This window comes from Trachurus trachurus (genome assembly GCF_905171665.1).
Source record: "Trachurus trachurus genome assembly, chromosome: 3".
NCBI lineage: Eukaryota > Metazoa > Chordata > Actinopteri > Carangiformes > Carangidae > Trachurus > Trachurus trachurus.
In genome coordinates this window covers 35223464-35248766 of record NC_139893.1, presented here as the reverse complement: position 1 = coordinate 35248766, position 25303 = coordinate 35223464, and the positions used below count along the sequence as shown (strand labels likewise).

At 44.0% G+C, this 25303-nt stretch overlaps 1 protein-coding gene across 3 annotated transcripts in view; it reads right to left on the bottom strand.

Moving 5' to 3' along the window:
* Positions 1-24513, bottom strand: part of madd (MAP-kinase activating death domain) — a 59960-nt gene extending 35447 nt beyond the window's left edge. For all 3 annotated transcript variants that reach the window (XM_083998797.1, XM_083998799.1, XM_083998798.1), the window contains exons 1-9: positions 24157-24513; positions 15784-16002; positions 13258-13905; positions 8366-8669; positions 7149-7280; positions 4883-4996; positions 4606-4686; positions 1483-1655; positions 156-391 (exon numbers count right to left, since the gene is read on the bottom strand). In XM_083998797.1, the coding sequence (XP_083854923.1) occupies positions 156-391; positions 1483-1655; positions 4606-4686; positions 4883-4996; positions 7149-7280; positions 8366-8669; positions 13258-13905; positions 15784-15842 (1747 nt within the window). In that variant the 5' untranslated portion in view covers positions 15843-16002; positions 24157-24513. The remainder of the gene's footprint in view (positions 1-155; positions 392-1482; positions 1656-4605; positions 4687-4882; positions 4997-7148; positions 7281-8365; positions 8670-13257; positions 13906-15783; positions 16003-24156) is intronic.
* Between the last annotated feature and the right edge of the window lie 790 nt (positions 24514-25303).

The following is a 25303-nucleotide window of genomic DNA, read 5'->3' as shown; positions in this document are numbered from 1 at the left end:
GTTCAAATTAAATCTAAGATTGTTCATTCAGAAAAAACATCATTGTTTTCATGGGCTATCAGTCAATTAAGCAGCTTTTACTTGCGCCAAACTATCGTTATTGTATTGACCTTTAAAAAAATCCACTATTGGTCGACCTCTGAAATTAATCTTACTGTTATGTATCCTTTGAAAGGCAAGGTTGGTGGGATTGAGGGCCCACTCTCCGTAGAACTCGACTGCCTGGGTGTGAGAAAGTTTATCTGCAAAGCCGGAACGTCGTGGCCGGGATGCGAGAAAAGAAGTGGACTGAAAAGCCACCACTGGCCGGGGGAAGAGACGCAAGGTGCGAGTGTGCATCTGGAACCCCTGCAGAACGTTTGCCGAGTTGAAGAACCGTACCATGGCCACCCTGTGAGGCAAAGGAATTATTTCAGTTTAAAGGGATAGTTCAACATTTTGGCAAATTGGCCCATTGCCATAATCCCTATAGTTTTAGGCGTAGGTTCGTTACCTTTAAAGCAGAAGTAAGCGATCCGGTCGTTTTGGCTAATGCTGCGTTCCAGGCAGGCTTTTGAAACCGTAAGTTACGGCTTCAAGTCATGACTTAGTAGCGTTCCAGGCAACCCGTAACTCGTGTTTTTCCGACCTGTTGCCTGTGAAAGTCACTATAACGGCCACTAGTAACTTCCGACCCGTGAACTTCACAGGTCGGAAAAACACTTACGGGTTGCCTTGAATGCACCATAACTTCTTGTCAGCCGATGGAGTTAGCAGCCCCCGCCCTCGTCATGGATCTATTGGTCCTTGTCCCTACGTCACCACATTCACACGCATCCCTTGGCTGCACACACAGCCCTTCACGTCGTTCTCCCTCCTCTTTGGATAAAGGTTGTAGGATACAAGAAAAGTTTTCTCCTGGGCTTACAGCAGAGCAGAGTGACTGACAGACCCGTGTCTCAGACCAAACACTCTATGTAAGTGATTGCCGTCGGAAGATATAACTATTTAAGACTTGTATTAACACAAAAATTCTGCTTACTTCTGCTTTAACTGTCGGTGCAAGCTATTTTTAGAACGGTGGAGCAGAGCTGCAAGCTGCTCAGAGCTACGCTACCAACTCTGTCTTGTAACGTTCCGTTATCATCTCATAGCATGGTGAATGTGCAGGTCACAATTTGTCCACGAGAGCGTTTTGGAGTTGTTGGATTGTGTTGATGAGTTTGATGAGGGAAACCAAGAAATCCCATTAGCCTCCATAGCGTAGCTCTGAGCAGCTCGCGGCTCTGCTCTGCGTTCTAAAAATAGCTTGCACCGACAATTGAAGGTAACGAACCTACTCTTAAAACTATAGGGATTATGGCAATAGGGCCAATTTGCCAAAATTTTGAACTATCCCTTTAACATTTCTTTGTTTTTCTTCTAATATTTCTTCAGGTTTGTACAACTTGACGTCAGGGTCCACAGCCGGTGACGGACAGTGGATGGATATGCGAGGCTTACCTGGTGGCCACGTCCACAGAATCCACGTCATTGCCGTAAATGAGAGGATTGAACTCGGTGGAGGACGGTGAGGCTTTGTCTCGTCCAGGCGGGAGCAGAGGCAGCTCCTGACCTTCCTGGAACTTCTCCAGGTTCAGAATGGGTTGGGTGTTCAAACTCATACTGGCCAAGGCCTGCGACAAGTAACGGTGACACTAGTCATGAAGATAGCAATGGATCTGAACACAAAAACACAGCGCTGTGATGGACCACACCCACAACTGGCATCAACATTGAGTTCATTGTTTAGTGTCTACACTAATTTGGCCTCATCAAAGAGGGAATCGATTGAGATCAAATTGACTGACTGCTAGAAAGGGGCCCTACAGCTGGTTTTCATGATATTAAGGGATGATTCCACTTAATCCAAACAATAGTAAATAAGTTAAAGTGACATGACTGATCCAAACATAGCATCTCTCCATTTCACTGGTTTCACAATTACACTTTACTCTTGTCATATACGGTAGCTGAAGGATCAGCTGTGTGCACGTTGATGCCTGTAGTGGGCGCGTCGTTGTTGGAGAGGAAGAGCACAAGGGAAGTAAGTCACTATGCATGGTTTGCTTTGAGGGAACTGCTGCAGACTCAAGTGTCAATGTTTAGCTTAGCATAATGGAACATTTAGTTGCCGGGTCTGGATGGATGTTAACTTGGTCAACGTGATTAGCTTCATCATATCTTGTTTTGGTTACGAGAACACTCACTGATGCCAAGATAGATGCACGCACATTCAGTCATGCGCAAGCCAGAGCTAAGCAGTTTATCAAAAAGGACTGGTCCGCGACATTCTGTGACACTGTTATGCGTTTTTTTTTTTTTTTTTTAATTCAAGTCTGGAAAATAGGAGACAAGTAGTAGTGACAAGCAAAACAATGTGAGAGAGAAGATATCCGTGCAGGGGCATTACACATTCCACAGGAGGAGAAATGAGTAACCTTATTTTCAGAGGAGAAGATCTGCTTTTGGGTGATCACGGTCAACCTAACCAGACACTAGGAGGAGGGATAAGAGAGATGCGAGGAGAATCATATGAAGGCTTGGAATGACAACTCTGTGACTGACACTGGAACAGCACATGATGGGAGGGTCACAATCACGGCCCCTTCCCTTTCTTTTCTTTGTCTCCTTTTGACAGTTCTTCCCTATTTGTCTGTTCTTGTTGACAACAAATAAGTATATTTGGTGGTGCCCAATGTGAATCAAAAAGATCCAATTAAAAAGAAAAAGTTATTTTCAATTTGTTTGCACAATGAAAGGTATGTTTGTGGATTTCTTGCTTCCAATTCTACTATTTACTGAAGAAAGGAGATAAGAAAAGATAAATCTGTGTTTGTTTTGAAAAGTTGATGGACGGCCAGTAAAGTCAGAGAATTTGCAAGTCTGACTGACGGGGAAGAGACAGAGAGAGAGAGACAAGAGAGAGGAGGAGGAGGAGGAGGAATGTGAGGAGGACATGAAATGACAGACAGTGAGAAACACACAAAAGCAATAATGTGACCAAAAACCAGGTTTCACCCAGAGAATCCAGCCAATAGAAGACAACATGGAGGCCATCCATGGTGACCAACTGGGACGGGCCAGTGGTTACAATGGAGTGGTGATGACAGATACAACACAGCAGATCTTTTCAGACATACACTGTAGATAAGTAACCACACAACAAGGCGCCTTTGGCAAATTAAAGGGCCTGTGATCTAACTCCAACTTCAAAAACAAATGTCAGGTGAGCTGAAATAATAGAACACACCAAGAATAAATAAACCAGTCTCTTCTGAGGACCAGTTTATTTTAGTTGTCGAGTGTGAAATGCGGTATTTCGGTGGCTCTCACATCAGCAGCATTCTGCTTTGGCATCACAGTCCTCAATTAATCACTTCAACCATCTTCCATTACATTTTATTTTTTTCCCCCATTCACAGATATCATTATTTTTGCGCTTGTTTCCAAATATACAACTGCTAAACTGAGGCTTTGCACACTCCTACACACCAGCCTCTCAGTCACACATCCGCACACAGGGAGAGAGCTGCTAATCACATACGGCTAATGAACCGGCTCTGATTCAAGGAAAACTAGAAACTTAATGAGTAGATGCATTGAAAAAAAATGTTTGAAATTAAAGTAAAGTTCTGTGTTGGTCATCTTTGATGAGACAACAAAATAAAAAGATACATTTAACAGATTAAATAGCTTCAGTGTGTGTGTTGACTACTCTTTGAGCTTGGCTTTCTGAAAAAGCTCTTAGTACTCATCAACTACAACATTAATCAAAGGGTTGGTGCTGGACCTCAGTGATGCAGTCTCCCTGTATCAATTAAAATCATGATTAAAAAGTAAATCATCACAAGGACCCTTCTGTGTTGTTACTCATGATTCATGAGCCTTAATGTGAATGTGAGGTGTAGAAACATTTACTATTTACTTAACTGTTTTCAGAATTTCACTGGAACAGAAATACATTCAGGATGAATAGGAAACAAGATCCATGGTTGACTTTTAGTTATTCAAATTAAATGATCATACAGTTTCTATATTTGCCAAGATATGAGGGGGCTTTGTATGTTGTGTGTTATAGGTGTTGCTCATGGGAAAGTGAGGTGTCCATGAATCAGAGCCAGATTCTGTTGTTATGTTAAACAACTGGGTAAGAGGGGCGAGTTAGTCACTACCAGCATTGCTAAAGGTTTAGCTTGGGTAGCACAGCCCTAGCATCTTATTTTACCTCCAAGAGCTAGAGCATGCAAAGAAAACGGGACAAGGAAAAGAAAAAAAAAACATTCGTTTTTGTTAGTGCACGACAAATCTCATTTCAAATGCTCCCACACTCATGTACAATACATACAACTGTGCTGAAGAGGGAAACCCCTACTCTTCACACTGCTGAAAGAGAGGTTTTATATATTTGTGCAATCAGTCACAGGAACAAACATCAAAGGTTGGCTAGGCAGGAGAATCTGGGCTGCAGACAGTTCTCGGCTTAACGCTAATATGTGCCAGTGGTTTTGGGCTGGCTGCCCGCAGTGTAGAAGAATGAGGAAACGTTACAGTGATCAAATCTGAGAGATATCAGACGTGCCGTACCTGTTTCAGATGTTTCTTAAGCTCGTTTGCTTCAGGCTCTGGAAGAGGTGGTAGCAGCTCTGCATTGGTGGGCGCTACAACCTGCCGGTAAAACACAGTCCTCTAAAGTTACTTCATGATTCATACGATGGAGAAAAGGAGGGGGAAAAAAATTACTTAATATTTCATCCACGTCCCTCAAAAAGTACATAATGTCTGTCAGCTTTGTCTGACCATGATGAAAGCAGACGAAACAACATCGGGGGTTAGTAGTAGAACACCATGTTGATGCACTGACCTTGCTGCTGTCAAGGTCCACGAGCCACACGTCATCTGGCATTTTGAAATCAGCTTTGTAGAGAAAGAAACTGGCTGGTACACCGATGATGTAGGGAGTGGGGGCAAGAAGGAGCTGCAGAGGAGACAGATACCAGTCACTCACAAGTTGATTTTTCGGTAACACTTTATTTGACGCTTATCTCTTTAACGCATAATAACAATACTTATGAGTTATAATGCAGTTATAGCACTGTATAACTATAGTTATAAACACTCAAATGATCATAAAGGCTCCCACATACTCGGGCGTACATGAGTCCGCGGACATCCGCACGTACTCAAGGCTTTTGACATTCTCAGATCGTCCCAATCGCCCTCCCAGGAGATCGCCGATAGACCTATCTATCGCCGGGGTACGGGGGGCCACCCTGTTTACCACAGAGATTTTGTGTGCGGTCATATGACTACCTGGCTCCGTCTGATTGGACGTCGCCAGTGGCTGCATTTGATTGGTGAAACACTGTCATTTGACAGAGTATCTGTTGGAAGCAGCCAGAGAAGCGGCTTCATTAAAACAAAACAAACAGATTGCGCATTGGATCAATAAAAAAAGTAGCGAGTATGTGTGTGTGTGTGCCGATCGTCCTTCCAATCGCCGATAGACGATTGGATCGCCAATCGGCACAACCAGACCCAAAGCGGACGTCCGCCAGACCCATGCGCGCAAAGCTCAATATTTACGACCGCGCGGACTCTGCGTACGCGTACTCAGTGTCACACAATAGACTGCTCGGCGGGAAATCTTCACATCGACCTGTTTTTAAAGAGCAACTAAACCCCTAAACCACTTTTTTCTGCTGAAAACAAATGTACTTGGGTATGAAGTAGTGTTGTTGATTGATTCTGGTCCAACTTTTGACATTTTAGTCAAAATATTTCAATTTGGTGTATTTTGCTGTAAAAATGTAGAGTGACTGCCCTCTATGGGTTGAAACACGGCTATTACAATCAAATTTTTCTATTGGCTGAGATGGAGGCAGATGACGTTTTGGAGGCAGCTTTCGTCACCGGCCACCAGCTCCCCGACCAATCAGCACCGGCTGCTGCCTGCCGCTAACGGTTGCTAGGCACTCTAGCTGCTCTGCTGCGGCTAATGGCTGCTAACAGCTGCCTGAATGGGAATCCTAACGAGCCGCTAACGAGCTAACGAGCCGGCGGATCAGCTGTAGATGCTGTGTCACGGCTCCAGCGTCCGCTCCTAGTAGTGTCCATGCTACTAGTGCTGTCAGAGTCGCTCGTTAGCACTATATCATGGTGTTTATTACTTTTTTTTCCTCCTTTGTGTGATTTCGCGGGTGTGAATGCAGCGCAGGGGGGAGGGGGGAGGGGGGATCGGAGAGTGCTCCTGGAGCCCCGCCCATAATCAAGGCATTTTTTGAATTTCCAGCTTAGAGCACGTCATCCAAAACTGAGGGGTTTAGTTGCTCTTTATTGTGACGCTGTACGCCCGACTATGAAGGCTCAAACGTCCGCGGACAGTGCGCACGGAGTCCACGCTGCTCACAGTACGTGCACAATATGCCGGAGTATGTGGGGGCCTTAATGCTTTATAACAATAATAATAACACGCTATAAAGCATTTTATCATGAGTTATAAGGTCAGGTATTATAATACATTATAATTGTTAGTAACTCGCTGACAATGCTCACATCGATAATGCATTATAATTATAACTATAGTTATAATTGGCCTATAAACGTGTATAACTATCATTATAAACACTCATAAATCATCACAAGGCTTTATAACAATAAGCATAACACATTATAGAGCATTATAACTCTATTATAATACTTGACCTCATAAGCCATTATAAAATGCTCTATGATGTGTTATGTTTGTTATAAAGCCTTATGATAATTTATGTGTATTTATAATGATAGTTAAACATGTTTATAAGCCACATTCTAACTATATTTATAATGCATTATCGATGTGAGCATTGTCAGCGAGTTACTAACAATTATAAAGTATTATAATACCTGACCTTATAAGTCATGATAAAATGCTTTATAGTGTGTTATGGTTATTGTTATAAAGCATTATGATCATTTATGAGTGTTTATAACTATAGTTATACATAATAACTGCATTATAACTCATTATAAGTATGGTTATAATGCATTATAGAGATAGGCGTCAAATAAAGTGTTACCACATTTTCAATTAACAACTGCCCAAAGAAACCATCTTGAAATGTATTTTAAGTCATCATAAGTTTTACCTGTTCAGCCGAGGCCATGCATGTTGGCAGTAAAGGAATGACGGGGAACATGTACTCCAGTGGGTAAATCATGGCCACAAAGGCCATGACACTCATAGACAAGGCGTTGTAATCTCTGGATTGAAGAATGACCTGAAGAGACAAAAAGAAACACTGGGTTTATTTCCCTGCATATTTCAATACAAACTTGGTGGGTTTCACATCATGTTGTGTTACAGTGCAGAATCTAAACAGACAGTTGGCCTCTTGCTCTGGTGCTCCATCACACAATTATATGTCACATCTATCCAGATTCCCCCTTTTATTTCTGTAATTTAAGGTGTGAAAACATATTCCGCCTTGGATTCAGAACAGCAACAAAAAAGGGTTAGATTTATGATAAATTAATTTGGCAGCACTGAAAGCTAGAGAGGAAGAAAGCTTTTAGTTCAGCCTGACTGGATTTAATGATCTATTGAATTCATTTTTTTAAAAAGAGCAAAATGGATGAATACGAGATGACAGCGTTTCAGCCGGAGTGAGAATTTATTTCTGATGCGACCCTGGGAAGGAGTAGGGGAGGATGGTGGGGGGGGTCAAACGCCAACTAATGACTGCACATGGATGCACCTTTCTGACATTCCAGGCTGACAAAGGCCCAGCATTTGGAAGCTACGGTTTGATTTGTGACCGCTGCACATCGGCCTTCGTATCAGTGTCGGTGTTAAAACAAGAGCAACAACAGAACACTACACCAGCACCACACACACACACACACACACACACAGACAGACTCCTATTACATCTCTACTCAAGCTTCCAGTGTTAAAGATGAGACAGAGATGAAGTGTCTCTCCTTTCATGCCATGCTATTTTTACCCATCATCCTTTGTCCAAACTGCAGACAAATGGCTTCAGTGTGCCTGCATTGAACAGGAAATGTCTGATGAGGGTCACTTTTGGAATTTTTTTTTATTTTTTATTTTTTAAAGGGAGTGCTTTAGTCAGGGAGGGACACACACACACACACAGAGCTGCACCCCAGAGGAAACCACTGACCAGTCACAATGAACTAAATATAGCCTTGTTTCTCCTTGAAACAATCAGTCTTCATTAAAATCCCATGGGTGGTTCGGTTGCCAACTGCACCTCTCATGTTTCAACTCAAAACAAAGAGAGAGCCGAGCTGCGACTGATAGGAGTTCACGTCCTGAGCTCCGTTGCGTGTCTGTCCTTACCTTGTGCTCCAGCAGCACACAGCTGAGGACCTGGAGACAGGCGTCCACACCCAGCAGCTCTAATGGCAGGTGCAGGGGGAAGTCGACCATGGAGAAGCGGGAGTTGTCAGGCAGGGCAAAGGTGAGCGAGCGTTTGAGTTCATGGGGCAGCATTTCCACATCCACACGTCTCTGGCCGGCCAGTGGGACCGGTGAACGCAGCAGCCGGTACACCCAGGACTCAATCTCCCGCAGGTCGGCCAGCAGCTGGCTGCCCTTCTCCTCCACTGACAGCGCACCGGTGAACACACGCCACATGGTGTCCCTGAGAGAGAAATTTGATAAAAAGGTTTCACTTAAGCAAGCAATCGTAGGTAAAATCATAGAGACCCTTTTTATTGAAGCACACAAAGTCAACAGGAAAAGAAAACATCCGTTTATCTTAATGCTCATGAAAAGCCATTGCAAATGCTCCCACACCGCATCTATGAAAATGAGACATCACATTAGGTGATCACATTGCATCACAACAAAAAGTCTGTCAATAGTCAAAAACATGTTAAAGGGATAGTTCAATATTTTGGCAAATTGGCCAATTGGCCCATTGCCATAATCCCTCAATTGTTACGAGACAAAGTTGTTTTCGAGGCAAATGCAAAGACTGCTTGCCGTAAAACTGCCCCCTTCAGGAACACGGATCAGCGGTTTTGCATGAATTTACCTCGAAAACAACTCTGTCTCGTAACGTTCTGTTATTATCTCATAGCGTGGTGAATGTGCAGGTCACAACTTGTCCATGAGAGCGTTTTGGAGTTGTTGGATTGTGTATTTGATGAGTTTGATGAGGGAAACCAAGAAATCCCATTAGCCTCCGTAGTGTAGCTCTGAGCAGCTCACAGCTCTGCTCCGCCGTTCTAAAAATAGCTTGCACCGACAATTAAAGGTAAGAAACCTATAGGGATTATGGCAATGGGCCAATTTGCCAAAATGTTGAACTATCCCTTTAAATTTACATTGATGTGAAACTGCAAAAAAGCAATAAACCTTCATGTCTGAGCAGGTCTATTCAGTGAGTGTCACTCTGGGGTGATAAAGTTAAAGACAGAAACAGAATTATGAGAAACTGTAGGAAATGAAAAATAAAAAACACTGCACAGTGTAACAGCATCATTGCAAACTGTTCTCCACAAGCCAATTTCTCATTGAAAACATGATAAACTCCACAAACACATGTGATGTCATTCAGCAGTAATTTTAGGGTTAAAATCTGAATAAATTATATAATTTGCTCATTTTATACCAGCGGACGGCTACCAAGAGGCCTGAGCAAACAGCCAGCTAAATCACTAATATGATGAACAAATGAGACTGAGACACGGGGGAAAGCTCTTGAGCAATTACGAAATATTGATGCGAAACCCTCCACACTACGCACACGTGGTGCCATTAAAGCCTTTCTAGCTTTCTAGAGTGTGAACTCGGTTTATGTGTGGCAAGACGGCAGATAAATCATTAGTCCTTTGGAGCCCTCCCACCAACTGCAGCTGCTACCCAAAGGCGGCCACAGACCTCAATCTGTCAGAGCCACCAACACATAGTGCCTCCAGCCATTATGCAATGGCCCGCCTTCTCTTCTGTCATTAACATAACGCATTTCAACAAACCAAATATATATATATATATATATATATATATATATATATATATATATATATATATATATATATATATATATATATATATATATATATATATATATATATATATATATATATATATATATATATATATATATATATATATTCATTCTCAGGTCTGTTCAGCCTTTGGCTTGGATGGCCTTTCAGAGGTTTGTCAGAAACCACAGCCCTGTACTCATGATATGTGGATCCACTGCAACGTTTTAACAGAAAGAGAAACCAGAGGGAAAATAAGACAAGATATGAGATTAGCTGTGCATTAGCCTACACATTCCTCCAATCCCGTGTCGTGATGAGGGAGAAGGCTGCGCTGCCTCTACAGCTCTGAATACACGACTGTGGAGAAAACAAGTGAACACCAACAATCACACCAGGCCTAAGCCAGTGCTAAGTGGCAGCCTAATTAACACTTTGTCACAGCAAAATTGCAATCTATTGTGTCACCCATGGCAACAAAATTACCCAAAGAGTGCTGCAAACACTGACCCGTTACAACACAATGTCACAACAAGATTCAGTGCAGAGCTGTGGGTGTTCAGCAGTTCTTCAGCTTAAATAAAATATGAATCCATCGCCCCCGATGCTTCATTAAGCAAGATCGCCTGATATAATATCATCAATATCATCAAGTCAAGCAATAAACATATTGTGCTAGAAGCTACTTCATATTGTTTTGTATATAGAATGGTTGCACAGCTCCTCATCACTTTTCTATTTTGTGGTTTAGGGTTATTATGATGTTTATGATCCCCTAAAGAGTTCAGAATCAACACACTTTATGCATTCATGAATCATCATCCTTGAGAACTGCCTGTACTTCTGAACCTGTGAGACTGAATGAAATAATATTTGCAGTAACACACATGATTCAAAACAAAACTGATGGAATGTGCTGTGCGTATTTCCCTTGCCATTATTTATCATCAAGGTGGAGCGTGATGGCATAAAGTGAGTCGTGACTACCAAGCTGCACATGGCCTACAAACTGTATGATGCTGCAGACGAAGCCTCGTGTGTTAATAATTGATTGATTCATTAATTCTGACGCACAAACAGATAACAAGGGGGACAAGGAGAGAGGCAGAAGAGGGGAGGGGAGAGGAAGCAATGAGCTCTTCCTCAGCAGCAGCAGAAATACTGTGAAAGCTGCAATATTATAAACTGCACACTTTTCTGGCCTTGAAATGTTCTATTAAAAAATGGCAAATGTATGAATGGCAACCAACAGAAGACAGGTTATAAACCATGAGCCCTATTAGTCTATCTTTTTTGTATTTTTTAGGCTGCATTATTCATCCTTTTTGCATAATGTTATACTGCTTATTACTGACCATTTGGCTTTCACAACACTGACGGAGAATATTGCTTATTGCACTCCATAAAACAGCAGCACCGAGGAAGGAAACACTGTGCCGACACAAAAAAGGGCTAAAAATGACTGTGGGAAGTAAATGGGATGGGTTCATTAAAATCAAAGGCCTTTGTATCTTGGGAGTAAAAACACACTCAGCAAAATGCAAGACAATCAGCCTGGTCAATTACGAGATCAAAGTTAGCATCAAACCTTACGGTGGCAGAACAGAAAAGGTCATAGGGCCAAAAAAACAACAACAAGCGTTTTATCCCTGTAGTGGGAGTCATGCTTTACTGACACCACAGTGAACCCTGAGGGCAGAAACAATCACAACACATTACGGTGAAACACACAACGGCTATTCAGCTTTTTCCCAACGTCAAAAACGTAAGGCCATTTTGCTCTTCTGGTGGAATTGAATGTTTACGTTTCCATGGTTTCAGTAGTCGCAGTAAACACATGGATCTTTCTTCTTTTCTTTTTTTTAACATCCATTGTTAAAAGCCAGCGTCAAAGGTACCATCCCAGGCGTCTCATTTTTTATTTTCATTTTATTTTATTTTGGCAAAATTATAAAAATGTGTGTATATCTGGTAAGTATTAGACAGTAATCAATTACATAAGGGATTTGACATATCAATGACGAAATGTGGTCATCTGTGTAAGGAGCAGGGGAACAAAATGTGTCCTACCAATCAAATTAGACTCAGACAACTTTGGTTGGATCAGTCAAACTGCCTAATCATGCAACCGCCATCTACGTTTACGGGACACGTTTGTGTTGCAGACTCTCGGTGACACAGAGACGAGAGCTGTGACACCGGGCCCGAGGCTCTGATCAGCAGGTTTGGTTTTCAGCAGCGGTGTGGACGGCAGAGAGCCTCCACTCTCTCAAGTCATTTATCTAACATCACAATTAGTCCCAAGCTGTTTAATGACGGTAAAATGAAACTAAGGTAAATATCCTGCATAGTTCTTCTGCTCTGTGCTACTTTGATCAGAGCGGCGTCCCTAGCAACGGTCTGTTTTACTTAGCAATGGCCTATTTAACGGTTTTGGTGATTCCTGATTGGACGGAGGGGGTGGGTGCTTATCAGTTGTGCAATTTGCAAAAAGTCCAGCCGCCTGGGATGGTAACTTTAAATCCATGAATCCACAACTATGACAACTAGCGAAACCATGGAAACTAGGGATGCACATTTTGAAAAATTTTTCTGACCGATAACCGACGCTCGTTAACCGATTATTAACCGTTAACCGATAAGATTAAGACACTTGAGGCGCACGGCCAAATACACACGTGCGCCGCGACAGCTGATCAGTGCGCTCCGTCTCAGCTGATCGCGCTCATATGGAGGTTAGATCGTCCAACTGTTTTTATAAAGTGCAGCCAAACAGGCTGAAGGAACAGCAGAGCTCCTCTGACAGCTCCTCTGTGGAGCTGCAGGAGAGCTGCAGGTGAACCGGCTGGAGAGCAGCGACGTCCTCTTTTTTTTTTTTCTCAGCGCCGTAGTTACAGGTGATTCACATCTATGTCCATGTAGGCTACATTTATTGTCTGACCTTCCTTCACTGGGGCTGCTGCTGCACATACTGTCAGTCCTCCTGTGTAACTTTTTGCTGGGAAATATGACGACACGCCCCCATGAGTTGACGACATAAGGAGCTAATAAAATAAATAAATAACCGATAGTATTAATCGGTCAAAGTTCTTGTTATCGGTTAACGGTTAATCATGTGCATCCCTAATGGAAACGCAAACATACAATTTCACCCAGAGGAGCAAAACCGGCTTCTGTTTTTGACGTTCAGAAACTTGTGGATATGTGTGTACTTTTAGGTACAGTCTTAACCCTCACCTCTGGGTGGCGCGAGGGAGCCCGGCCCGCTGCGTCAGCCTCTGACTGCAACAGTCCACCAGCCTCTTGAGAATATACAAGCACTCCCTGAAGGTGGAGAAAAAGGGGTAGTGGCTGAGTATGCACAGGGAGGTCAGCGTGCTGTTGCGGTTCCTGGCTGCCATCTTAGCGGCGCTTCGTCTGTGCTGTGGGGATTTGCCGGCGTTCGGCTCGGCGCCCGGCTTCCCGCCCTCTTCCCCGGGGCCGGGCGGAGGCGCCGGCTCGGCGTTGTCGGGCGGAGGCAACGTGGAGGCCGGGCCTCCTCCGCCGCTGCCGTCGGACCCTTCGCTGGCCGTCTCCGCCGCCTGCGATGCCGTCTCCGTGTGACTGTTCTTGTCCCCTCGGGCACGGTGGTGTCCTCCTCGCTGGAAAGAGCGGTAAAAGTTGACGCAGATTCCGTAGCGGGTGGTTCCCGAGTCCTTGTCGGTCAGCGTGAAAACAAACGAGGAGTCGTCGCGGAGGCTGACCCGGCGCTGGCGGATGCTCAGGCAGCCCTCCGGTTGGCAGAAGAACACCACATCTGGTGGGAGCGGGAAGTCGTGGTGGTCCTCCAGCGGGTAGCGGCGGAGGAGCTGGGGGGTCTGGGCCACGCTGTCGCTGCTTGGTTGCCTGGAGGGAGGATGGACAAACTGTTTTTAACATGGCAACAAATGTATTAGTGCTGCATCCATCATTGGCTCTACATGGTGTCTCTATCCATACATGTCATAAGTCACCTCTGATGTAATCCGTTTCCGCTCATAGTGATTGGACTCGTGAACTGGTTCCAGTTGAAAGCCACTTCCTCACTGGCAGAACAATCAGAGCCATATGTCTACAAGCTTATCAAACCCTTTTATCCATGCCAGCATGTTTTTTTCTGACCGTTTGCAACACAATGACATCAAACGCATTCATCTACCCTGCAGAAACCTGTGAGGAGTCGTGGTGGTGAGGAGAAAATAGACCAAAGATGACGACAGTGCTCACTGTGATGTCTGAAATTGTTATTTCAAGCCAAGCTGGAAAAACCAGCTATAAAACGTCTTCCTATGTATTATGGGCTGGAATTGTATTTTCAGGACCTCTGAACACAGTATGACAACACTACTGGCCAGAACAGACACTCAAGAGAGAGTCAAGAAATGAGTCAGGCTGATGGAGCCGACATAAACGGCATCTCAGCAATTCCCCATCCCTACTCATGCATTAGGACAGTTTTGAATTAACTGATAAAATAAGTATTTCAGAAAGGAGGAATTAAATCACAAGCCTTGATCGAGTAGTAGACAGTGGTCGGGTGGTGACAGATGCACGTTTGTACCTGTATTTACCTTTTAAAATCCAAGAATGAGCACACACTGTGGAATCTACCCCACTCCACAACAACTATGAAACTGACCTGAAGCACAACACTGGAATTCTTAAACGTTCCAGCAGAGACGCTCAGTGGCCGACGTGAAAAACAGTTCTCCGATTTCACTGTGTTCATGTGAGTAATCCTATTCCCCAGTGGTTCCTCTGCTTCAAACGGCGCACCCCTACGCTTCATTATGAGGGCTACATCAATTCCAAAGTGAAAGCAGGGAGTGTTTTAATAAGTGATGGAAGCATTAATAAAGATAATACACTCTTAAAGTCATCAAATGTCAAGCCTGAGGTTTCCAAAAAAATTCTAAAAGTCACACTGACAATTATGGAGCACTCAAGACAAACCAGAATATGCAAGAGGCGTTCAGGGCGGAGTGTTAATGAGATGCTGCAGGGTACGGCTGTAATGACCAAGAAGACCAGTCTGCATGTTTAGCAAAACCCCAAGACAGCACAGGACTGTACGACTGGGAACTTCTCCTGTCTCTGTCTGGATCAAGATTCAAGCTACACAGTATGCTACATGTGAAAACTACGCAGCGTTTGAGGTGTGGAGAAGTGAAGTCGGGACCTACGTCTTTTTTGTGAGTCGACCCTTTTTAGCCTAGTACAGATGCCAGTAGCTGTGATTCCAAGACTTGACAGAACTTTGATTCTCCAAGTCATCTTCACAGCCAGGTGGACCAGGACTTAAAGGAGACATATTATGCCCCTTCTCCACAAATTAAAATAGTTCCCAGGTGTCTTAAAGACATGTCTGTGACATGCTTTGGTCAAAATACCCCAAGGATCAAACATCACAGCTCTTTTCGTCCTCTCAAAACAGCCCTGTTCAGAATGGCTGGTTTCAGTGCCTGTCCCTTTAAATGCTCACCCCGCCCCCTCTACCAGTACCTGTACCCACAGGTAGCGGTGGTATTTTGCAAATTTGAAAACTAATGACATCATTGTATAGCAACTGAGGGAACAGCTTGTACGACCACATGGATTTCAACCTAGGGAGGCTGCAGATTGTTTTGTCAAATCTCACATTTTGGGGCCAGAAGGCAAGACAAACATCCAAATATATGTTAAAGAGCCTTGAAAAAAGTGATATTTCCATAATATGTCCCCTTTAATGTCAGATGAAGATCTTACCTTGCTCCAACTACTACCAAGTAGTCAAGAAGGCGAGGGCACGGTTTCTTTTTCTCCATCTTGGATTGACCACGTCCTGTTTGTCACGGCATCCAGGATATACGTTTCCTCTTGAGTCAGTGGCGCCTTTTCATCACAACTGGGAAAGTTGAAGTGTGAAGTTGCAACACAGCGTCTTGGTTATCATTTTGATGGCTCAAAAATACGACCAAGGCCGACCTGTAACACACAAAGAAGAAAAAACATGTAATTCAGTTTTAGCTCCAGTGTTTCTATGGACACAAAATCTTTGTTGTTTGTCGTTTTCTTTTCTTGTTTTTAATTAATTCATAATTAATTTCAAGTATTATAAGACCACAGAGAAGTTGTATGAACCATTTGACTTCAAACAACCAATGACAGAGCAGCAGAGAGCCAAAATGTAGCTGCTGCCTTCTCTCTCCTTGCTTTGTAATGACATAAAACATCAGTGTAGCTCTGCTGGAAACGTTACAACAATATCACATCTCCATTTGTTTTGCAGGACATGAAAATCATTTACGCTGAAGCCGTGTTGACGTTCAAACAATCACAGTTTACAGCGCGTTCATTTCCTCCAGACAGGGTACATGGTGATAAGTGGGAGCAGGAGGAACGCTGAGATGTTGGACGTGACAAGCAGCTCACATCAGCGTCTCCGGGGGAAAATAATATTTACCACATATTCCCTCAAACAAAGTGGAATCCAAAAATGCAGAGGGAATTCTCCAAACAAAACCACAGTCAATGTTTCAGCACGCTGCTCGCACCATTAGTTCAGCTGGTTGTTTTCGTTGGGAGGATAAGGCTTTTTCAGTTGAGGCTAGCTAATATAGTAAGCAGCTTAGGGGCCTTGGTGGGACAAGCAGCACCCTTCTTTGCTGGCACTTTGGCCTTTACATGCCTGTGACTGACAGGAAGCTACAGCTCACCCAAGCAGCCGCTCTGCTGATTGGTTTATGCATACAGAGTTCAGCTGCTATGAGTGAGTGCAACAGTGACTTCCTAACATAACAACCAGGTATAATAAGGAAGCAATCAGCTGTCAGCAGTGGGGCTCTGTGAGCAAGCAGACTGTCAAACAATCAAGTCAAACAAAGCCAAACCAACACTGATATTTATCATCTCAAAAGGACCAGTGGTGTGGATGTGCTCCTGTAAAGGTGAGGAGACTGCATGAGGCGCTCCATACTAAAAACAAACACACACACACACCAGGAGAGGGTTGGGATTATGCTAAATTGAACTTCAGACATTTACCTAAAACTACTTGCAGAAACACAATTATTTCCGTGGTCTAGCAGAAACGTCACTGGACACATTACTGATATAAGACAGGGTCAGAGGTCAGGATAAAACTAAAGCTGCTTCATTCACATCTGTGAGTTAAAGGAGAATTCCGGTCATGTTCTAAATAACGCTCTACAGCTCTAGGTCCCCGAGTGCGGCCGTAGGAAAAGACCTGAGAAAAATATGTGCAGCCAGGACCTAGCTCTCCTCCTGCTAGCTGCACTACATTGCAGTTAAACAGCGTGCCTTTGGCCTCTATTATGCTCAAAATATCACTACACATGCTTTGCAACATCCACCATCCACATCCAATCATTGCAGACATGTAAAATTAAATGCTATTTCACGATTATTTGACCAGTAGCAGTTACACCCTCCGTGCCCTCTGAGCAGGTGAGCCACCTGTTTATTGCCTGATCACAGTTGAAATCTTGAACTGAAGGGCCTTTAATGGCCAAAAACATTCACCTGGACAACATTTCAACAGATAGCTGCCTCCTCCAATCAGTTTATTCTTTTCATTGCATTTATATGCTGCAGTGGACAGTGGACATTTTAGCTTCAGTATTAATGCAGTATATAAAAAAATATATATATTAGAAAAGACCAATTTAAAAAAGCATTTTTAATAAGAAAATGCTCACGTCCATCTATACGGTATGCTCTCAATACTTGATTGCGGCCATTTGACTTTGAAATGGCCGATTAAATACGACGAGCCGCGAGCGATGTACAGCCTGTCTCACCTGGTAGAGCACACCCACTGCAGCGACCCAGTTCGATTCCACCTGGTCCCTTTGCGCCGCGTCAATCCCCCCTCTCATTCTCACTCTCTTCCCCCTCCCCTGTCTCTCTCCAGCTCTCCTTTCAAAATAAATGCATAAAAAGCCCGAAAATAAAAAATAGTCGGTGCTTGCCCGACCGGGTAAGTCTGCACAGGTTCTACTGGCCCGCCTGCAATTTTTACTTGCCCCAGGCAATCGGACAACCGTTCATGTCAAACCCTGTAAGGTCTACCAAGGAAGCCAGCATGAACAGAGCTACGTGACAGAAACACATGTAACACTGCTCTCTCATATTCACAGAGTTTATGCAAAGTCAGTGTCGTGTGGTAAGGCACTGGTGGATGTTGCAAAGCATGTGTAGTGATATTTTGAGCATAACAGAGGCCAAAGTCACGGTTTTAAAGTTCTGCCCCCATTACTTTGCTGTTTAACTGCAATGTAGTGCAGCTAGCAGGAGGAGAGCTAGGTCCTGGCTGCACATATTTTTCTCAGGTCTTTTCCTACGGCCGCACTCGGGGATCTAGAGCTGTAGAGCATTATTTAGAAAATGACCGGAATTCTCCTTTAACTGCTCTTAATGGCAGTAGACCTACAGTCACATGACACTACTGACATAAAAACAGAGTAACAATGAGCATTTTCATTTCAAAAGGACGCCTTGTGGCTAAGATGAAGTCTGGCTTATCATCAACACCATCATCTGAGGATGATCTCAGTTCCCCGTACCACCCACAAAAGATTTCTTGCACAATCATTGTAAAACACTGTTGCAGGCTACATTTTAAAAATACACAATTCAAAAGTTCAAGCCCCTTTCTTCAGACTTCTGTCTGAAGCCAAGCCTCCAGAGCACAGGAACACCCAATGTTTGTTTTTTTTTCTGCCATAACGTTGCTGCAAATGTCTGATTGAATTTAGCACACTAGCATAAGCTCTGGATTTGGTGTCGTCTTTTCCATATCATAAATCATTGGGGGGGGGGGGGGGGGGGGGGGGGGGGCAGATGGCAGTTTGATAGACCCATCGGCATCACAATCTAATGAATTTGTTTGTGGTGTTCAAAATGATTGGATGGTGTTTTTACAGGATTGTCCGTTCCACAGGTGACTGACATTTTTAATTTTTGTGAAAAGGCATTTCATTAATTGGCTACAGTAAAAAAAAAAAATGCTCCAACTCCTACACCTTTAAATGTTGATAACCATACACATACAAACAAAACTACTTCAATACACTTCATTGTACCCTGATACAACACAGAGAACATAATTGAAGCGTGGACAATGAGAACAAAGGAGCCGAAAGGCTTTAAGCCGTATCTGACACGACAAGCTCAAATTAGCAACTATAAGAAATGTTTGCTGAAAAAGAAAATCTACAGCGACCGGATCTACTTTTACCAGTGTGTCATGCCACAGCAAACAGCCTTAATTCCTATACCAACACATGCCACATGAGTCTAAACAAACCCCGCCCTATACACAAACACCCTAAAGCCTGCAGCAGTTTCTCACCATCTCTTCAGGGCTGTTATCACTACACTGATAATGAATAATGGATCTATAATTGGCCCAGTGGTTGGTGCCACTCAGGCATTCCAACTGAAAAAAGAAATGAGTAACCTGGAGGGGAGTGGACCAGGTTGTTCCCTTAAGCCGTTTTCCCACTAAAATTAGCGGGTCGACGCGGGTTTTTTAAACGCGGGTCGACCCGCTAACAATCGGCATTTGGCCCCTTTCCCATTGACCAAAATGAGCCGAGTCTGACCCCCCGCTGAGGGATCAGACAGAGCATAAACCAGTCGCCCCGCTCTCATCCGCGGTGCAAGAGACACACACAGTCATGCCACAGCCGCCCGCCGCGGAGTGTCCGTCCGCCGAGGCAGACTCTCTGGCTGGCTGACCTGGAGCACCAGGACCGCGGAGGACAGAGAGTCTGCTGCGGCCGGATGACGGACGTCCGCGGCACAACACGTCAGTTAAACAGACTGTCGCTTCTTTTCTTTTCTTTTTTTCTATCGTTTTTGGTCAGTGTTCTCTGATCTTTTGATCCCAGTCTCGGATGAGAGCAGAGCGGAGCAGAGCTTTGTTTTGGTACGTGATATGAGACGCGACCGGCGCGATGACGTAGCGTCACGTAACGTTCAGTGTCATCACGTAAATTAGCGGGTTGACGCGGGTCTGGCGTTCCCACTGCAAGCCGTTCGGAGCCGAGCCGATTAAAGGCGATTTTAACCCGCGTCGCTTGCCGAGTCGTTTGACCCGCGTCGACGCGGGTTGACGCGGCTCGGTGCGCCTTTCCCACTGCCACCAAAAGCCGATTGTTAGCGGGTTTAAACGGGTTTTTTGGCCAGTGGGAAAGGGGTATTATAGACAAGCTGTCAAATGACCTCTAGCAAAAAATGAGAAAAACAAACTTCAAATCAACATTTATTTTCAATTGATACAAATTCATATGCATTTCACATGATGAGAACATTAAAGGGATAGTAGCATTTTTTTAAAGTGGGGTTGTATGATCTACAAATAGCCCCCCAAGTACTTTAATTGCAGTAGAAGACTCAAGAAAGAGACCCAAAGAAACGGCCTATTTTCGCGGCCTAAAAGAGGTTTTACCTGAAAAAAAACAGTTCCATTGTTCGCTATAATATAATTTTTTCCAGCCCTTCAAAGTGCGGGAAAAACGCAGTTTTTATTTGGACCCAACCAACTGCTGCGGAGGGATACGCAAGTTGGTTAGGTCCAAATAAAAACTGTGTTTTTCCTGCACTTTGAAGGGCTGGAAAAAATTATATTATAGCGAACAATGGAACTGTTTTTTTTCAGGTAAAACCTCTTTTAGGCCGCGAAAATAGGCCGTTTCTTTGGGTCTGTTCACAACACTGTATGTTGTAAATCTCTGGGCAGGGCTATGGGCTGGCGTTGCTAACGGGAGGAGTACAGAGAGTCTTCTACTCCAATTAAAGTACTTAGGGGCTATTTGTTGATCATACAACCCCACTTAAAAAAAATGCTACTATCCCTTTAATGTTCTCATCATGTGAAATGCATATGAATTTGTATCAATTGAAAATAAATGTTGATTTGAATTTTTGCCATCGGGCAAAAGCAGATCACCAGCACACGCAGCTAAAAAAGGGCAAATGACAAATGGACTGCATTTCAGTCATAAGTGGGACCACAGTCCCACATTACAGGCTGTAATTAAGCCCAGCAGCCACGGGGAAGCCAGCGTGAGACGCAGCTGTGTCCAGTGGACGTCAGGACATCAGGGGTGACTTTATCACAGAGGGCTTCAGATGCATTATGGGTCCAATTACATCTATTAGCTCTACTTCTGCTTTTGAGCAGAGAAGCCATTTGCAAATGGACACGAGACACATTTCGGGTGAACTAATCTTGATGAGTGTGATGGTAAATGGTCGGAAATGCACTTCATTATCTAATATATCAAAAATATAAGGACATTCATAGACACGTTGGTGTTATGTCGGTGTAACGGAGGATTCATTCATACGTTTTGTGTTTGGATGAAAATAGGGCTGGGTCATACTTGATGGGTTTGACATAAGAAATGAGTAGACAGGCTGACAGTGTGTGTGAGTGTGTGTGTCACAGTGGACTACACAGTCAGCAGAAACAAATCGTTTTTAGAAAGCTTAATGTCAGCCCTCATCACGCTTGGTAAAATTATTCAAATATACTGTAAGCCTGACAGGCTCTACTGTGTTTTGCATGCTGATGAACAAAAAACCAAACTAAACTGTCACTGAACATTATTGATAAAAATAAAAAAAATCCATCTATCTGTTGAGTTTATCTATGCAGAAAGAAGAAAAACTGTATTTTTAAAGCTTTCTCCTCACAATTCAAGACATTCATGGTGGCACAGCACTGAGCATGTAGGGGAGTGGCAGAAGCCTTACAGCAACAGCTAGGATTATATTATATTATATTATATTATATTAAACTATATTACATTATATTAAACATTGAGTACTAGGGCCAATATAGAGCGCAGATCTGACTGTTTTTTTATCTCACTAAACCATCAGGACAATCAATCAGCATTTGGTACTGGCAACATGAAGGCTTCCTGGTGCCAGGCCAAAATGGCTATTTTATGAAGCAGCGGAACTGGAAACAGAGCTATAAGGCAGACTCATCCAGCACAAAGATACAGGACCACGCACACAGCATTATTTTTAGATGAGGATGGAGGAACTACACCACTTCGCTGATTACAGTGCATCTAATGAGCATGCATGGGATTGGACCTGGTTTCTCTCTCTCTCGAAAAAGACATTACACATCACAATAGTGTGTAATCTTCAAAGGCAACATAATGATGTAGGTTAGGACGGATGAATCTGGCCAGAGTGGTCTGCAGGCGGCACTCACTGGTTATATAAGCACACAGAGAGGAGATGGATATGATTCACAGGCCTCCAACATGGACAGCGTTTTCTTGCCAGTCACAGTGAACAGCAGTAACTAGTGATGGAGGAGGCTCATTTGAATTAGTCCTACTTCAGTGAGGATGATGATGAAGAAAAAAGCGAAGGGGGTGAGGGGTCCATTGAGGAAATATTGATCGCTACATTGTCTTTACTCTTACTGCTCTTACAAAACTACGTGCCTGAAACTGTGTTCGATCCATTTTAGCCCCCTGTCAATAAATCTGGTTAGCACAAAATGACAGTCTGGACCTCATCAGATACACAGGAGGCTGCCATTACGGCTCTCTCTTTATTTCATTTCTGAGACTCAGTGTGCTTTGTTGTCTGTTTGTCTAGCAAAATTAAATAAACTGTATATTTGCATGACATCCTACACATTCACTTTGCATTTCAGCAGCAACAGACGTGGTAGGCTGCAGCAGTGGGTGACAGGTTGCATTTGGGTCACGTGCACCATCGTGCAAGATGTCACATCACATCGTGTGTGGCGAGCTTTTACGTTTTTCTTGAGCAACAGGGCGTTGCATAACGATGATGACACACAAACCTTGTTTTTTTTCCTCCCTCATCTTAAAAATAAAATCATATACCAGTGCCTTTGTTTTTTTTAAATACAACCCCACCTATCTGAATTTCATAATCACAGAAGATAAACTGGTGTTTTTCTTTGTACATGTTTTGCACTGAGGCTTTGACGCACAAATCTAATTTTACTACAGGATTAATGATTCCTCTAATAAGAGTAACCACATGGACCTGACAGGTCACAAGATGAGCAATGGGAGAAGATAGAAAACAAAACAAAGTTCTGGTTCACAAATATGTTCTTGTCCTTTATATTTTATTTATTTATTTAACTTCCACATTTTGTGTCTTAAACAGTTATTGACATTTAACCATTAGAGGAGCAAATAAAGAAGAAATAAGGCATCTGTAAGTGCTAACAACGTATAGACACCTGAGGGGGTGGGACCAGCTGCTGTGATATTTAACATTGTCTTGACATTTGTTAGATTTATGTATGTCAAGTCTCCATCTGCAAAGTAGCCAGTGACTAAGAGGTACCTACGTATTTACACAGCATATAGGACCATACATGCTCGAGTATGAGTAATTGTCATGTGAACATCAGTACAGTAGGCTACCTGGGTTAATGTACCTCCACTGCTGCTGCTTTGACATTGAGGAACAACAACACAACCTCACAACGATGCTCGAGGCGTGATGAGGCCACAATGACACACGGTTTCAGCAGCACTAACCAGGGTGATCCGTTACACAGTCCAAATCCCACATGAGCCCAGCCCGGTTAGTGGTTACCGAGGTGTAGTGGTGAATTTTTTTTAGTAAGTTACGTTACCGAGCCCGGTTAACGGTGGAGATTAGAGTAACGACATACGGTGAGACAAGGATACCGTTCGCAGTGCCACGGTAATAAATGAGATAAGGCGATGCCGACGCCTCCTGAGGGCTCGGAGGGAGCCGTGGCGTGGAGCCGCCGTGTTATCCCATTTTTGTATTTCAGACCAGCTGCCAGGCCTCGGCTCGTCCTCGATGTTTAACCTATGTGTTTAACCCAATGATGCATCCTCCTCGCACCTCCACTCGGCTAGCTCTGTGCCGTCTGACGCCACGGATGGATTAGCCAGCTAGCCGCCTAGCTGCTAACTATGTTGACACATTTTGAGTGAAAAGTAAAAACACGTACGAATGGACCGAACAGCCGTTGACGTCGGCCAACGGCTTGGAACACATGACGCCACATAATGTAGTTGCTCTGGGTTTCAAACGGCTCAGACGTTGGTTCAGAACCAGCCTTACCTGTCTGCTCTAGTTAGCCGGTTAGCCGCTAACGCTCGCTCGCTCGTGCGACGCCAGCTGCTGATGGTGACGGCCTGGGTGGAGGTGGTGGTGGTGGTGGTGGGTGCCCTCCCCGGTCACGGAGCGAGATGGGCAGCGCCGTGCGTCTGAATTCAGCCTGGTTTCGTTCAGGTCGCGGTGTTATCATTGGAGAAGTCGCTACAGGGAGGACGGTTAAAGGGGCGAGCTGCGCCGGCCAGCTGGTTGGAGGCGTTACGCGATGCGAAGTGTGTGTATCCGCCTCTCTCCGCTCGGTGAACGGGTGGCACTGGCTCGGTCAGTTACAACCAACCTGCCTTCACAACATCCCCTTCATCATCATCGTCGGTCTGCAGGGAGTTCCGCATACTCACAGCCCGACCGGGCGGAAGCGACACACAAGCCTGACACACACACAAAAAAAAAACCACTGCTCCGTGCAGCCACCGACATCAGTGACGCTGCTCCGCTCAATAATCACTGATTACTTTGCGATATTTCACGGGTTTTTATCACCTCACAGGGCCGGTCGTAGGCTTTCAACGGCCCCGGGGCTCCGGGCTGTGCACCACCACCCCAACCACCTCCATCCATTGATCAGAGTTCATTCATTTTTCAAAAAAATTAGATTACAGTTATTCAGTTACTTGCGTTGGTTCGTTGTATAATTTTCTATGAACCCTAAATTCTCAAATAGAAGCCCGGGCTTTTATTTGTTTAAACTGCTGAACTGACCTGGCTATAGGTTTTTTGAGACAGGCGTCTGTATGGGACAGGCTTTTATTAAATTTTTAACTAATCTTATGCTCAGCAAAGAGTAAAAGAGAAGGAAAGAGCATCTGGAGCACGCATTCATTTTGAAGTTTAATCAGCATCGATTAATCATCTTCTGAATTGTGTAGGCTACTATAGACTGTATCTTTCCTTGAGTCAGTCGGAGTTCCCAACGGGCTGGGCCGGCCCAAACAACATGACCAGACACATTTAATAATTCATGATGGGACCAGACAAGGGCTTCTTTTTATTTTGCCCGCGTCTGTGCGGAGAATTAGCCTAATACTCGGGAGTCCGTTTCGCATCAGGTCCAAACACCCACAGGTCGAACCTGGCTGCCTGGTTGGCAGAGCAG